This window comes from Ictidomys tridecemlineatus, chromosome 6, assembly GCF_052094955.1.
Source record: "Ictidomys tridecemlineatus isolate mIctTri1 chromosome 6, mIctTri1.hap1, whole genome shotgun sequence".
Taxonomy (NCBI): domain Eukaryota; kingdom Metazoa; phylum Chordata; class Mammalia; order Rodentia; family Sciuridae; genus Ictidomys; species Ictidomys tridecemlineatus.
The window spans coordinates 64,546,625-64,561,365 of record NC_135482.1 but is presented as its reverse complement, the minus strand read 5'-3'; the positions used below and the strand labels follow the sequence as shown (position 1 = coordinate 64,561,365).

At 37.8% G+C, this 14,741-nt stretch overlaps 1 protein-coding gene across 3 annotated transcripts in view; it reads right to left on the bottom strand.

The window, feature by feature from the left end:
- Lima1 (LIM domain and actin binding 1) overlaps nt 1-14,741 on the bottom strand; it is a 93,845-nt gene that overhangs the window by 27,536 nt on the left and 51,568 nt on the right. For 2 of the 3 annotated variants that reach the window (XM_078014705.1, XM_078014704.1), the window contains one exon: nt 9,925-10,383. In XM_078014705.1, the coding sequence (XP_077870831.1) occupies nt 9,925-10,383 (459 nt within the window). Of the gene's footprint in view, nt 1-9,924; nt 10,384-11,462; nt 11,556-14,741 lie in introns of those variants that run through there. The other variant, XM_013358497.4, reaches the window with a different exon arrangement.

Below are 14,741 nucleotides of genomic sequence, written 5' to 3'. Positions count from 1 at the left end.
TCAACCTGATCCTATCATTCAAATCTCAGTTTATTTCTAGATAACCTGAAATAGGAAAGACAGTTGAAAGTCAGTATGATAGGAGATAAAATATTGAGCACCTTTTGAATTCAACATTAACAGAAGTCATTAAATCTTTAAATTCATCGGACTAATCAATTTAATGATGAAGATCAAGATTTACTATCACTTCTATAATTTTTTTTTTAACCATTCCCCTTCTCCTCAAAGATAGAAAGCATGTATTTCAGAAACCAGAGCTAGGGAGCTGGGGTTGTGGCTCAGTGGCAGAGCACTTGCCTAGCACAAGTGAGACACTGGGTTCAATCCCCAGCACGACATAACAATAAATAAATAAATACATAAATAAATAAATAAAATAAAGGCATTGTGTCCATCTACAAATAAATAAATAAATAAATAAATAAATAAATAAATAAATAAATAAATCAGAGCCAGGGATTAATTTGTACAACACCAATTAGGAATAGTTTCTTACAAATTCAGTATACATGTTATTTATCTTCAATCAACTTTGCTAATTATACTAGTAATTCTTTTTCTTTTTGGTGGTACTGGGGATTAAATCCAGGGGCACTCTACCACTGAGTTATATCCTCAGTCTTATTTTTTTAGATAGGGTCTTGCTAAGTTGCCTAGGCTGGCCTCAAACTTGTGACCCTCCTGCTTTCAGTTTCCCCAAGTATCTGGTTATTACAGGTTTGCCACCCTGCCCAGAATGAATCTACTCTTATTGTTTTTTGGTAGTAGGGATTGCTTAACCACTGAGCCACACCCCCAGCCCTTTTATTTTTTGTTTTGAGATAGGGTCTTGTTAAGTTGCTTAGAGCCTTGCTTAATCGCTGAAGCTGGTTTTGAACTTGCAATCCTATTGCCTCAGCCTTCCAAATTGCTGGGATTATAGGCATGTTGGGATTATGTCACCAAGCCCATCTTGAATCTATTTTTAACAAAACCCAAAATAAGCTCTACCAACCCTGATCTTGCCACACCATACATAGTTCAGCTTCACCAACATTAACAACATCCATGTGACTTATAGGGCTCAGTACACTCTGATTTGGTATGCAGACCCCCATTTGAAAGGAAGGTTATCAACAAGGTGAAGAGAAGGGCTAGTAGAATACCCTCCATCCACATTTTTTGTTTTTATTCTCAAAACAGTTCTCATTTGCTCATTGCTATAGTTTGGATCTAGACTGTCTCCCAAAGGCCCATGTATTGAAGGCTTGAGTTCCCCAGCTTAGTATAATTGGGAGGTGAAGCCTAATGGGAGGTTTTAGGTCATGGGAGATGCCATCAAAAGAGATTGTGGGATCCTGGTTTCTCCCCACTGCCACCCTTAATTCCTAGCCATGAGGAGATTGTGGGACCCTAGCCTCTCTTTTCTTTCTCTTGCTGCCCAGCTATAAAGGAGTGGTTTTGTTCCACTACATACTTCCTCTATGACGTGCTCCCCCTCAGCAGAGGCCTAAAAGAAATAGATCTGCCTGATCAGAATTGAAACTTCAAAACTGTGAGCCAAACTAAATCTTTTTCCTTTGTAAGTTGATTATCTTAGGTATTTGATATAATATCAGAAAGCTGACCATCAAATCATTCAAATAAATTCCACTGATTATTCCAAATGTTTCTGCACTTTAAGATAACCACTTAGAAAAGTTGCAAAAATTAGAATTTCCAGGACTAAAAAAAGGGAGAAACTCTGGAAATAATCCTTAAAGAAAAACATGAAAAGAGAACGGGTTCTGCATTCTTAACACAAATATTTACATTCTATTAAAGGTAAAATTCAAATACAATTCCAATAATATGTGTTACATGTTGCAACCTGCAGGGAGTTCAGTTTGGTTCAGTTCTCATTACACATCTCTGTCTTGTATGAAGTCCCTGCACTGGTGTTACTGAGAACAAGCCCAATTAGAATCAGAACAAATACCTGTCTAGGCAGAAACTTTCTTTGGTTTTAGATGTACAAAATTTCCCATCTTTGCTAACTTTTTATTTAAATGCCTGGGTTAAATAAGGGCCTTGAATCTATTATTATTATTATTATTATTATTATTATTTTATTTATCTATTTATCTGTTTATTTATTTATTTATTTTGGTACCAGGGATTGAACCCAGGGGTGCTTAACCACAGAGGTAACTACTAAAAAGAAATTTAAATGCCTGATCCAGGGCTGGGCTTGTGGCTCAGTGGTGGAGTGCTTGTCCAGCATATGTGAGGCACAGGGTTCAATACTCAAAGCATCACATAAAAAATAAATTAAATTAAATAAAGGCATTAGGTCCATCTACAACTAAAAAAAAATTAAAAATAAAAAAAACCCTGATCCATAAGGGTGGTAATGCTATGAATTATTTTAAGTATTAAAGAAAAGAATGAGCAGGGTTTTTTGTTGTTGTTGAATACTTTTTTTTTTTTTTTTGTGGTGCCAGGGATTGAACCCAGGGCTTTGTGCATGTGAGGCAAGCACTCTACTAACTGAGCTATATCCTCAGCCCTTGTTTAATACTTTTATCTTATTTATTAACTTTTATGTGGTACTGAGGATCAAACCCAGTGCCTCACATGTGCTAGGCAAGTGCTCCTCCATTGAGCCACAACCCCAGTCCATGAGATAGTTTTAATGAGAAGCTAGGTGAAGCACTGAGCATTACTTTCACTACCTTTTCACCTCCAGACCACTCAAACAGGAAGAATAATAAGATCTCAAATGTGTTTAAGATTAAATTTGCAATCCTCATTTTACAAGTGGTAATCTGGGTGCAGGAAGAAGGAGGGGTTTCCTCCAATATTTCTCAAGGAAGTAAAAAAGCAAAACAAAACAAAAACCTAAACCAAACTAACAAAACCTGTGTGTAAACCCATGCACACTAGGAATTTTAATACCAAAATATACTTCTGTAACAGACTTATAGTTCATTTTTTACTTAGACATTTGAGGGAGCCTTAGTTACCATAATCTGTCCAAAAAAAAAAAAAGAGAGAGAGAGAGAGAGAGAGAGAAAAGGCCAGATATTTTAAGACTTTCTGGAATTTCCTAAAGGCTTGGCCTTGCCCTAACCCACAAGTCCTCTTTCCTGTCAGCTGACTGTAATTCTCATTAGTGTGAATGCCCCTTAAATATTCTGTGAATCCATAAATCAAAAGCACCAGATATGTACCAATAAGAGGATAAGAGACTGGAGCTTTTAACCAGTTGTCTATGGAATTTTTTCTTCTGGAAAAAATATATGTAAAGTATATTAGATCCTAAATAAGTAACAAAGCAGGAATTTCTACTCTTTTACCCCTATTTTTTTTCTTTTCTTTGAAATATTTATTTTTTAGTTGTAGTTGGACATAATACCTTTATTTTATTTATTTTTATGTGGTGCTGAGGATCGAACCCAGGGCCTCCTCGCAGATGCTAGGCAAGTGCTCTACTGGTGAACCACAACCACAGCCCCTGTGCCACTATTTTCAAGAAAATTCTCTTTAAAACTGATTCTCAACATTTATTTCATATAGTCTCTTTCATTTCTCTGCCACTTCCTTCAGCCTTTTAACTTTAATCTTCCTTCAGACTCTTATCCTTCCAAAGTCAAGGGTGGAAGGAAGGGTGGCTATTAGGGAAAAGTGGGATTTTACTGAACTAAGCATAGGAATCAAGGAATACAGATGAAATTTAGCCTTCATTTCTCAAAGTATTAAGAGATAAAAATTTCCTTCTTTAGGGACTCTTAGAAAAAGCAGAGCTAGCCAGGCATGCTGGCACACACCTGTAATCCCAGCGGCTTGGAAGGCTGACACAGGAGGATTGCAGGTTCAAAGCCAGCCTCAGCAATTTAGTGAGGCCGGAAGCAATTTAGAAAGACCCTGTATCTAAATAAAATCCAAAAAGAGCTAGGGGTGTGGCTCAGTGGTTAAGTGCCCCTGGGTTCAATCCCTGGTTCCAAAACCAAAACCAAAAAACCCACAGACCTTATCTATATAAAACAATACACATAGAAGTTGCACTTATCTCTAAGTGGTAGAATTTCTCTATGCGGGGCACGGTGGCACATGCCTATAATCCCAGCAGCTCAGGAGCCTGAGACAGGAGACTCTGAGTTCAAAGCCAGCCTCAAGCAATAGGGAGGCACTAAGCAACTCAGCAAGACCCTGTCTCTAAATAAAATACAAAATGGGTCTGGGGAGGCTAAGTGGTTGAGTGCCCTGAGTTCAATCCCCAGTACAAAAAAAAAAAAAGGGGGGGCTGGGGATGTGGCTCAAGCGGTAGCGCGCTCGCCTAGCATGCGTGCGTGCGGCCCGGGTTCGATCCTCAGCAGCACCACATACCAACAAAGATGTTGTGTCCGCCAAGAACTAAGAAAAAATAAATAAATGTTAAAATTCTCTCTCTCTCTCTCTCTCTCTCTCTCTCTCTGTCCCCCCCTCTCTCTCACTCTCTCTTTAAAAAAAAAAAAAAAAGGCCATGAATATTGGAAAAAAGAAAAAAGGGAGAAATAAAAAAATGTTTTAATTCTATTACTCAGTTATGAATAAGCATCTCATTACGAACTCCTATTCTTGTGAGACTCTGAAGACTACGAATGTGTGTTTTAGGATTTTGGGTGAAAAGGCATTCTCTCTTCTCTCCTGTCTTCCTCTCTTTACCCAAATTCTCTCCCAGAAGATGAAAACACTGCATGAAAGAAGCAGTAGTCAATATCTGTGGGGAAGAATCAAGGGGAAGGGCCAGGGATGTAGATTAGTACTATAGTACTGTCCTCGAATGTGCAAGGCCCTGGGTTCGATCCCCAGCACCCTTCTCCCTTGCCCCAACACAAAAGAATCATGGCTATTCATATTCCAGCTTTATCGTCTTACATTACACTTAATTGCTTTAACCTTGGCCCAGGGAAAAATAATAATAATTTAAATAGGTTTATAAAGGTAGAAACACACCATTCAAATATTTGGTTTTTAGTCTCCTATGCAGGATTTGTGTGGACCAAATGTTAGGAACCAAACAGAAAAAATAAAAGCTTAAGGATCCTTTAATATGCTCTCTTCACTGTCTTCCTGGAATGAATAAAAGAATTTGTGGGAGGGAGGGGTGGGGGGGATAAAGGAGGGGTGGGGGTGGGGGTTGGGCCAAAAGGGATTGAACTCAGAAGTGTTTTACCACTCAGCTACATCACCATCCTCAGTCATTTTTACTTTTTACTTTGAGACAGGGTCTTGCTAAGTTGCTGAAGATGGCCTTGAACTTGCAAACCTCTTGCCTCAGCCAATTGAGTCACTGGGATTATAGGCATGTAACTGAGATTTCAGCCATGGTGCCATGGTGCCACAGCAGCTGGCTGAAGTACTTAACTTTTGACTAACCACATCCTGGTCTCCAAATTATGGATTCAAGTGTTAATTTGACAATAAATGAACATTAATTATAATGAGCTAATGAGTGAACTTTTTCATAAAAGGATGCCAAGAATAATTACATCTACTTAAAACCCGAATCAACACATACAGGAAATCAGGAATGCTAAACCATATTCAGTATATGTTCTCGTGGCATTTCTTTTTCCTAGTAAAAATTACAGGCTATATTAATCCATTTCATTCACTCATAGGAATTAGGACCACTGCATTCAATAAAGCCACACGATGAATAACCTATCTCCTCACCAAAGGTAGAGAACATGTGATGAATAGCCTTGAATCAAATCTCATTATTTATAAGTTATTTGAGTTTTAAGTTTCTTTTCTTTCTTTTATTAAGTAAGTCACTTACTAACCACTGGGAAATAAAAATACCCTCACTTTGAAAGAAATTAAAGACTGGGAAGTATACAAATTCATACATGACTATTAAAGAAATTATGGCATAGGCTGTGGTTGTGGCCCAGAGGTAGAGCACTTGCCTAGCACATGTGAGGCATTAGGTTCAATCTTCAGCACTACATAATAAAATAAAGTTATTATGTCCATCTAAAACTAAAAATGCTTTTAAAAAGAAAAATATAACATGAGGTTCAAAGTAAATTCTATAGAAGAGTGAAGTTAATTTCATCTGGGAGGATCTGAGGTAGGCTTTACAGTCTTTATAGATTTTTAAGAGTAAGATTCAAAGGTTAGCAACTGGGTGATGGGCACAAGATTTAGAGAATGAGGAATAATCCATGGTTCAGGTACAAGATTGTCTGTAAGACTAGAAAGGTAGATTGAGCTCAGACTGTGGAAAACGTGAATATTAGATACAAATTAATTTTGAGGAATCAACGATTTCTGATCAAGGCAATAACATATTTTAAACTATGTTTAGAGAAATAAATAGCAATAGTGAGAAGGATGGATAAGAAGAAATGAGATGTCAATTTAGGAGACTGAAAAACTATTTAGGCAAGGGGCTAGGAATTTGGTAGAGTGCTTGCCTAGCATGTATGAGGCACTGGGTTGGAGTCTCAGCATCACATAAAAATAAAGATATTGTGTCCATATAAAATATTTAAAAAAAATAATTAGGCAAGATGTTATAAATCTAACCATGGATCTAGATGTAGGATCAGTAGAATGCCCTGTACATGAGGTGTTGCTTAGAGGGTTAGACTTACAGGACTTAGGAAGTAACTGACCGGGCGCTAGAGAGCACAAGGAATAACTGGATTTATAATTTTATAAATCAAGAGACTGGGTGAATGGTGATGCTTTAAGGGAGACCAGGGGTAGAGCAAGTTTTTGCTAGAAAGACAATGAATTCTGGGCTGGGGATGTGGCTCAAGCGGTAGCGCGCTCGCCTGGCACGCGTGCGGCCCAGGTTCGATCCTCAGCACCACATACAAACAAAGATGTTGTGTCCGCTGAAAACTAAAAAATAAATAAATAAATATATTAGGAAAAAAAAAAAGACAATGAATTCTTTTTTAGCCTTCTTGAATCTGAGGGCTTAAGGGATATTCATAAAGAGATGTCTGATCTGACAGATAATCTGGCAGGACTGAAGCCTGGGTTAAGAGTTCAGGATCAGAATCTAGATTTGAGATTCACCTCCTGAAGTTGTGAAAACAAATGAGACTACACAAGGAACAGAAAAAGAAAGGAGGGCCAAGAAGAAACCAGCAAGAGAAGGGAAGAGAAGTGGATAAGAACAGAAGTCATCTAGATAAAAGGAAGCAAAAGAGGTGAAAAGGGGAAATCGAAGTTGGGTGCAGTGGTGCATGCCTATAATCCCAGTGACTCAGGAGGCTGAGGCAAGAGTATTGAAAGTTGGAAGCCAGCCTCAGCAACTTAGTGAGGCCCTAAGTAACTTAGTGAGACCTTGCCTCAAAAAGAAAATAAAAAGGGCTGGAGATGTGGGTCAGTGGGTCTGGATTCAACCCCTGGTACCAAAACAAAACAAAAAACAGAATGGAAATCGAGCCAGTTAACTTCATCTCCTATAAATAAATATGACAAAAAGATTAAGGAGGATATTAAAACATATTATTTCCATGTCCTATGTACTTCCTGACCCTGCTCAACATGTTGAGATTCAGTTTCATTCTATAAAATTCAATTATGGAATCAAAGATTCATACAATTTATATCCAATATTCATTTGATATACTGAAATACTAATTTTTGAGCTCCAAAATATATGTTCTTACTTGTATAATCTTGCTCCTAAAATGATTTCTAGTATTCCTACCATATTTCCTCAGGATTTCCTTCCAAAGATTCAAATATGTAGCTTCCTGATTAAAGCCATATACATGTTAATGCTGAAATTATATTAATAATAACTATAATCTAGTTTCAAACTGATTAATTATTCCTTTTTTTTTTTACAGTACTGGACTTTCACACATGCTAGGCAAGCCCTCTACCAGTGATGAGTAATTCCTCAACCTAAAGTAGACAAAACTTCCAAATAGTTTGGCTACTATACTGGACAAAATGTTTTAAAGTAGTCTAGACTGTCTCCAATATGGATAATGATGCTTGTTCAAAAAGAGCTATAAAACCAAGGATACCAAAGCTTTCTACTCTCTAAGCAGTCCATTAACAGACAAAGGACTGTTTAATCAGAAAATTTTAAAAAAATTTAAAAAGGAGAAGGAAAAGCATGAGGAAGAGGAGGAGGAGAAGGAGAAGGGGGAAAAAGAAGGAAGAGGAAAAGGAAAAAAAGAAATAATGCATACAAATACCTCAAAAAAAAAGCCAGTTAAATATCAGAACTGTTCCATCTTCCTATAAGTTTAGCTATCAGGTTGCCCAGTGTCATCAGTGATCTAGTAGAATCTTTCTTTATATGGAGTGGGAGGGGGCTTCTCTATTCTGAATAGACATAAAGAAATAAGCTTGTCCTAACCCATCTCTTACTAGATATTTATGAGAAGTCTCTCATCAGATCCTTACACATAATCAGCATTTTTGTTTGCAGCAGTCCCAGTCATTTCCTACCTTGGGCCAGTTTTGACATGCACAGACGCTTTTGCACTGAATCTACATTGTGTGTAATGGCATGACATCAGCTGTCCTACCCCTAGCAGGGTCTGTGAGGAGGAGACTTACAATGGTGCTTTGAGTCACAACAAAGACCCTTCCTCTCTAAGATTTCTGACATTTTTTCCTTCTATTTTAAATTCTCCTTCCCATTTAAATTAAAAAAAAAATTTATTAAGACCATAAAGGGAAAAAGAGGGAGTTGGCAGCCTAGGGGACTAAAAACTGAAAGGGAAGAGAGTTTAAGAAAAGTCATAAAACTACTTTGTGGTTACATCTCTTGCCAAATGGTTTCAATGTTAAAGCAGAGCTAACGCTCATGCACAGAAAAGTGTACAAACTGGTAGGTTTGGACTTCAAACATGATCCCCAAACAATTAAGAACTTTTTTGGGCAGGAAGGCAACAGGGACAGCAAGTGACGGGAAGAAATTGACAATGTTACATCAAACTAAATAAGGACTACAAAATGAAATTTCTAACTTTATTATATCTCTGAAAGAATGATTCATACTATTACTTCACAAACATAGGGATTTGGACCAAATATTTTGCTTAAAAAACAAACAAACCAGTTTTCCCATCTAAATGGAATCTAGAGTAAATGATGGCTTTGCTACCCGTCAGCTCTGTTTATCCCATTATAATGATTGTTGTAACAAACCATCCCTGTGCACAAAGCCAGATATGTAGGAAAGTATGAGAAAACTGGAAAAATTTACCAGCTCTGCAGCCCCTGGATTGTGTTATTAGTTACCAGCATATGCAACTCATTTTCTAGTTAAGTAATTCCCTCTGGGGACTCAGTCTGCAATCCACATGAAGGATCAAATTTCATTAGCAGTTGTAGGAAAATGCAACCCTGTGCATTTGCAAGTCAAAACTCCTGAAAGCTACAGCTAGTCTGGCTATCTTCATTGATTTTTCCTGGGAGAGGATTTTAGCTGATAGAAAACACTTGTTGGAAGGCACAGATGAGGAAGTTGAGAAGAAGAGAAGGGATTCAGCTAGCAAAGAGACAACTAAGCCTCAGTCTTAATTTTAAACTCTGGCCTTAACACTCTGTCTGCAGCTGTGTCCAAGCAGAGAGCTATTCAGCAATAATTCCACCCCCAAGGCTACAAATGACAAAAGGCACACAGGAAGACAAATTAAAAGGGCAAGTGTACAAAAATACATAATCCAATCAGTATCCAACTCTCTTCATTTCTAGATATCAATTTAAACCCCAGTGTGAACTTGATTTAATATGAAATGGAGTCAGAGACTCATAAATCTTAACATCAATGTAAATAACTCATTTGAGACTTTTTATGAACTCATTTAACTTCAATTAAGAAACATATTGATCACATATTCAACTCTACTCCGACTATTCAGATTAGTAAAACAACTTTGTTACTACCAGAATTGGCTTTCTCAAGTTTTAAATCTGCCCAGTTCTTACCTTGGTTTGAGTTGGTTCACCTTTCTCAAACATCATCTTAAGCCTGTTCAGTGGAACATTGTATTTCTCTATTTTGCCTGAAGTTTCTATGTTTTCACTGACTTCAGATCTCTCTATTTCATGCCTGGACTCTCCCAGACAATTTTCCATTTTTTTGCTTTCTGTTGTGCGGTCTTTAAGATCCTCACTGTCTTCAGTGCCGGGATATCGGCGCTGAGTAAGGGTTTCAGGACGTGATCCAAATCTGCGTCTGGACTGGGATTGTTCCTCGTGGTCAACTCCAGAAGCAGAGCTGCTTGTCACTTCAACAGGAGGGTGGGTGACTCTGTGTCTAACCTCAGTGCTGCTGTTTCGCAGAGGGTCTGTGTGCGACTCTGCTCCCGGTACTGGATTCTCCCACTTCTTCTTTAACACAGTCAGTGTCCCCCTTCTAAAGTGCTGGGGGAGATTTTCCGTGTTCTAGAAGAGCAAGAAGTAAGTGCCAGTTATAACTTGCCTGCTCTTTGTAAAATGAAAGTTAAAACTCTAAGCTGCTCCTAGTCCACACACAGCCCTTTCAGACAGCTGTGAACAGTTACAGCCCTGCCACATGGAGCAAGCATCCACCCCAGGGCAGGGAGAAGGAAAGAGAAAAAGTCGGGCGCTGAAGCAGGAAGTGATAAAACAGGATAGCCTTATAAGGACAAAATGAGAAGAAAAGACTGCCTGGATCTAATGATAGTTCCATAGGAGATGAGAGGTTTTTATCAAAAGATTCATGGGGAAATCAAGAAAGAAAAAGCAAAATACCAGGTACTTAAATATTATAACTATGCATTAATAAAAGTTCAAGAAATTATGTCACTATATGATGTGATTGATGTAATAAATTCTGCTTTTTTTAAAAATAGGAAATACATAGTATAGCTAAAACTATACTTGGATGATAGCATCAAGAACTGAAGCTATTTATAGAAACCTAAAGAAGTCACCAGACTTTTATAAGTATTTGCATAAATGATATTTAGTTATACCTGACATAATTTACATGCATAGAAATGATCTTTGTGTGTATATGTGTGTGTGTGTGTGTGTGTGTGTGTGTGTGGTCCCAGGGAGAGAACCCAAGGCCTTACACATACTAGGAAAACACTCTGTCACTGAGTTATGCCAGCCCTCAAATTTTATTTTTACATATGAATCTAATCCACTTTCCCTGCTCTCTACATGTTTACTTATTTTAAAATTCTTAATTATCAGAAAATTCACTTACAGATTCTTGGGATAATGAAACATGTAGACTTCATAAGAAAACATAACCACCACCCAGTCTCATGATCAAAGAATACACATTTACAGATCAAAGAGAATTTACTTTTATCTAGGCCAAAAATGGAATTTATACATATAAGACAGACTGAAAACAACCTGGAAATAGTCTGCTGTTATAGGATAATAAAGGAAATGTGCTGTTAGAATAAAATTAAATGTCCCATACTTTGAAAGTTCTCCTAAATAAACTAAACACCACCTTCCCAACAAATTGTGACCTCCAGTACCTTCTTACTCTCCATTCCTGTAGTCTGTGACTCCCCAGGCTTTCAATGAAGAAAGAAAGGACAAACAACCTAGGACTGAAAGACTTCAGGGAATTAAATGGGATTAGCAGCTATATTGGGAATTAAGTCTCTCACCCTATTACTCTTCTGAATATACTAAGAGCTATTCTATCAAGTAGCATCGGGCTTGAATAAATAAAGTTATAGAACAACTGCTTGATTCTAGTGTTTAAATTGTAGCTTATGGAACGATTTGCTGGAAGATGTATAGATGGATCAGAGACAGAAGAAGCATGAAAGATTTTTGTGGAGAATTTTTAAATGGCTCCTTCTGGGTGTGGAATATTAATATAAGCCTGTAATCCCACCACTCAGGAGGCTGAGGCAGGAGGATGGTTTGAGCCCAGGAGTTAGATACCAACCTGGACAACCTAGAGAGACCCCCATCTAATAAATGAATAATGGCCGGGGGGGTGACCCAGCTCCAGAAACAGGTGCTTCACTGTCAGAAGCATTTTTTGATTCTATGACCTCCTGCCACAGATGAGTCACCTATGCCTCCACCTTCACCTTCCCTACCATGCTCATATAGGTAGGGAAGCAGAGCAGCAGCTGGAAGTAGTAGTGTAAGCCTGTGATCCCAGTAGTTTGGGAGGCTGAGACAGGAGTAACTCAAACTCAAAGCCAAGTTCAGGAACTTAGTGAGGCCCTAAGCAACTTAGAGACATCCTGTCTCAAAATATAACATAAAAGGGCTGAGAATATGGCTCAGTGGTTTAACATCCCTGGTTAAAATAAAAAAATAAAAAAGCAGCATTTTGCATGGTAAGTACACACTACCTTCTTGGATAAATATCATGGGATCAAGATATATTTACTGATACTCATAAGATATTTTGGGGGGTACTGGGGGTCAAACACAGGGGTGCTTTAACACTGAGCTACATCTCCAGTCTTTTTTTATTTTTTATTTTGAGACAGGTTCTCACTAAGTTGTCAAGGCTGGCCTTAAATTTGCATTCCTCTTGAGCTGGAGTTTTGGCTTAGTGTTAGAGTGCTTACCTCACATGTGTGAGACACTGGGTTAGATTCTCAGCACAGTATATAAATAAATAAATAAAATAAAGGTCCATCAACAACTATACATATTAAAAAAAAAAACAAAACACTTGTGCTACAGTTGTGGCTCAGGGGTAGAGTGCTCGCCTAGCATGCACAAGGCACTGGGTTGAATCCTCAGCACCACATAAATGTAAAATAAAGATATTGTGTCCACCCTAAAACTTAAAAATAAATATTAAAAAAAAAAAAACTTGCAACCCTCCTGCTCCAGCCTCCCTAGTCACCAGGATTATAGGCAAGAGCCATTGTGCCTGAGTCATAAGATACTTTTTAAAAATTTGTTCCAATTAGTTATACATGACAGTAGAATATATGTATGCACTTTGATACATCACATATAAATGAAGTAAAATTCTTATTTTTCTCATTGCATATGTTGTAGAATCACATTGGTCATGTAGTCATATATGTACATAAGCTAATAATGTCTGTTTCATTCTACTATTATTCTTACCCCCATACTTCTACCCCTCCCTTTACGTCCCCTCTATCTAATCTAAGGTAACTCTATTCTTCCCTAGGCCCCCATAAGGTAATTTTTTTAATAATACATACATATATTTGTAAATATGAGCATAGAAAAGTAGTCTGGAAGAAACGGCTTCAGGGTATTAACAGTTTATCTTTGGATAATGGATTATGGCACTTGTATTTTCATTTTATAATAAACACATATTCATGATATAATAAACAGTGAATGCCAACTTATCCAGACCCTGTCTCAAAATAAAAAATAAAAAGGGCTGGGGATGTGGCTCAGTGGCTAAGTACCTATGGGTTTAATCCCTGGAATAATAATAATAATAATAATAATAATAATAATAAACAGTGACTGTAAAAACAAATTTATACATCATCTCCATATCACCAAAAATAGCTTTCACAGAATATTGAAAATTTTGATGTTACTTTAAGCAACACAAAAATTATCATTTCTATTTTACTTGTATTAAGCAGGAAGAGAGGGATTTGGGTGGAGGAGTATCAGCAGTGTCCCAAACAAGGACTGGGTGGAGGACATCCCCTTAGGGAGCATTTCAGAAGGAATAAATATGCTCTTTTATTAAAAAGAGCTCCTATGGATACAAGTTCAAGAGTGTTGAGGCGGGGGTGAGGGTATGTGGCATGGACACAAAGGGGAAGGGCCGGGTAATGTGGTCTGACAGCATTAAAACCCCACACCCTTAAATTTTCCTGGGACTGCTGCCTAGGTCATGGCAGTTGTCCAAGTCCTCAGGACCCGAGGCAAGCAAAGATAGAGAAGAAAAGAAGTTATATAACAAAAGCAATATTAAAAGCAACACAAAAGAATATTAGTGGGGCTGGGGTTGTGGCTCAGTGGTAGAGTGCTTGCCTCACACGTGTGAGGCACGGGGTTCAATTCTCAGCACCACATATGAATGAATGAGTAAAATAAAGGTCTATCAATACTAAAAAATATTTTTTAAAAAAGAATATTAGACAGAGAGGCCTGAGTTATCATTGACTAATAGACTACAGATTATTTATATTTTCTTCTTTTTCTTTGTATTACCTACAGGGAACATGTATTACTTGTGTAATGTACCTCTATCCAGTCAAACGACCTTGGACAAGTTTCTTGGTTTCTGGAAAATTACAATACAGGGCTACTATGGAGAATACAGGAGTCTATTAACATAGGTCATATAGTATTTGATACAAGTGGGTATCCAGTAAGTGGTGACAATTATTATTTAATGAATGGCCCTACCTACTCCTCTAGCCTCCCCTCAAATGGTGATCAACCATGATCAACTATATTGCCCAGTCATCTTCCAAGTCTTGAACTTGGGTTATAGCCTCTAATTGATCTTTCTATTTGCTCCACAGGGTGGGGGCAAGGGGTATAAAATTAGGTGAAATTCTGGGCTAGGTATAGCTCAGTAGTAGAATGCTTGTTTAGCATGTACAAGGCCTTGGGTTTTATCACCAACACCGTGCAAAAACTACGAGAAGGTGAAATTCTAACTGATGTCATTTGTATCATTTTCCTAAGTATTTTCCTAGAACAGGATGCTGGGAAGTCAAGAAAGCTAAAAGTTTTTAAGTACTACATTGGTCCCAACACTAGCACAGCCTCTTTTCTCCAGCACCCTATTCATTCTACCCAGCAAGCCTGAGAATCTTGATGCTGCC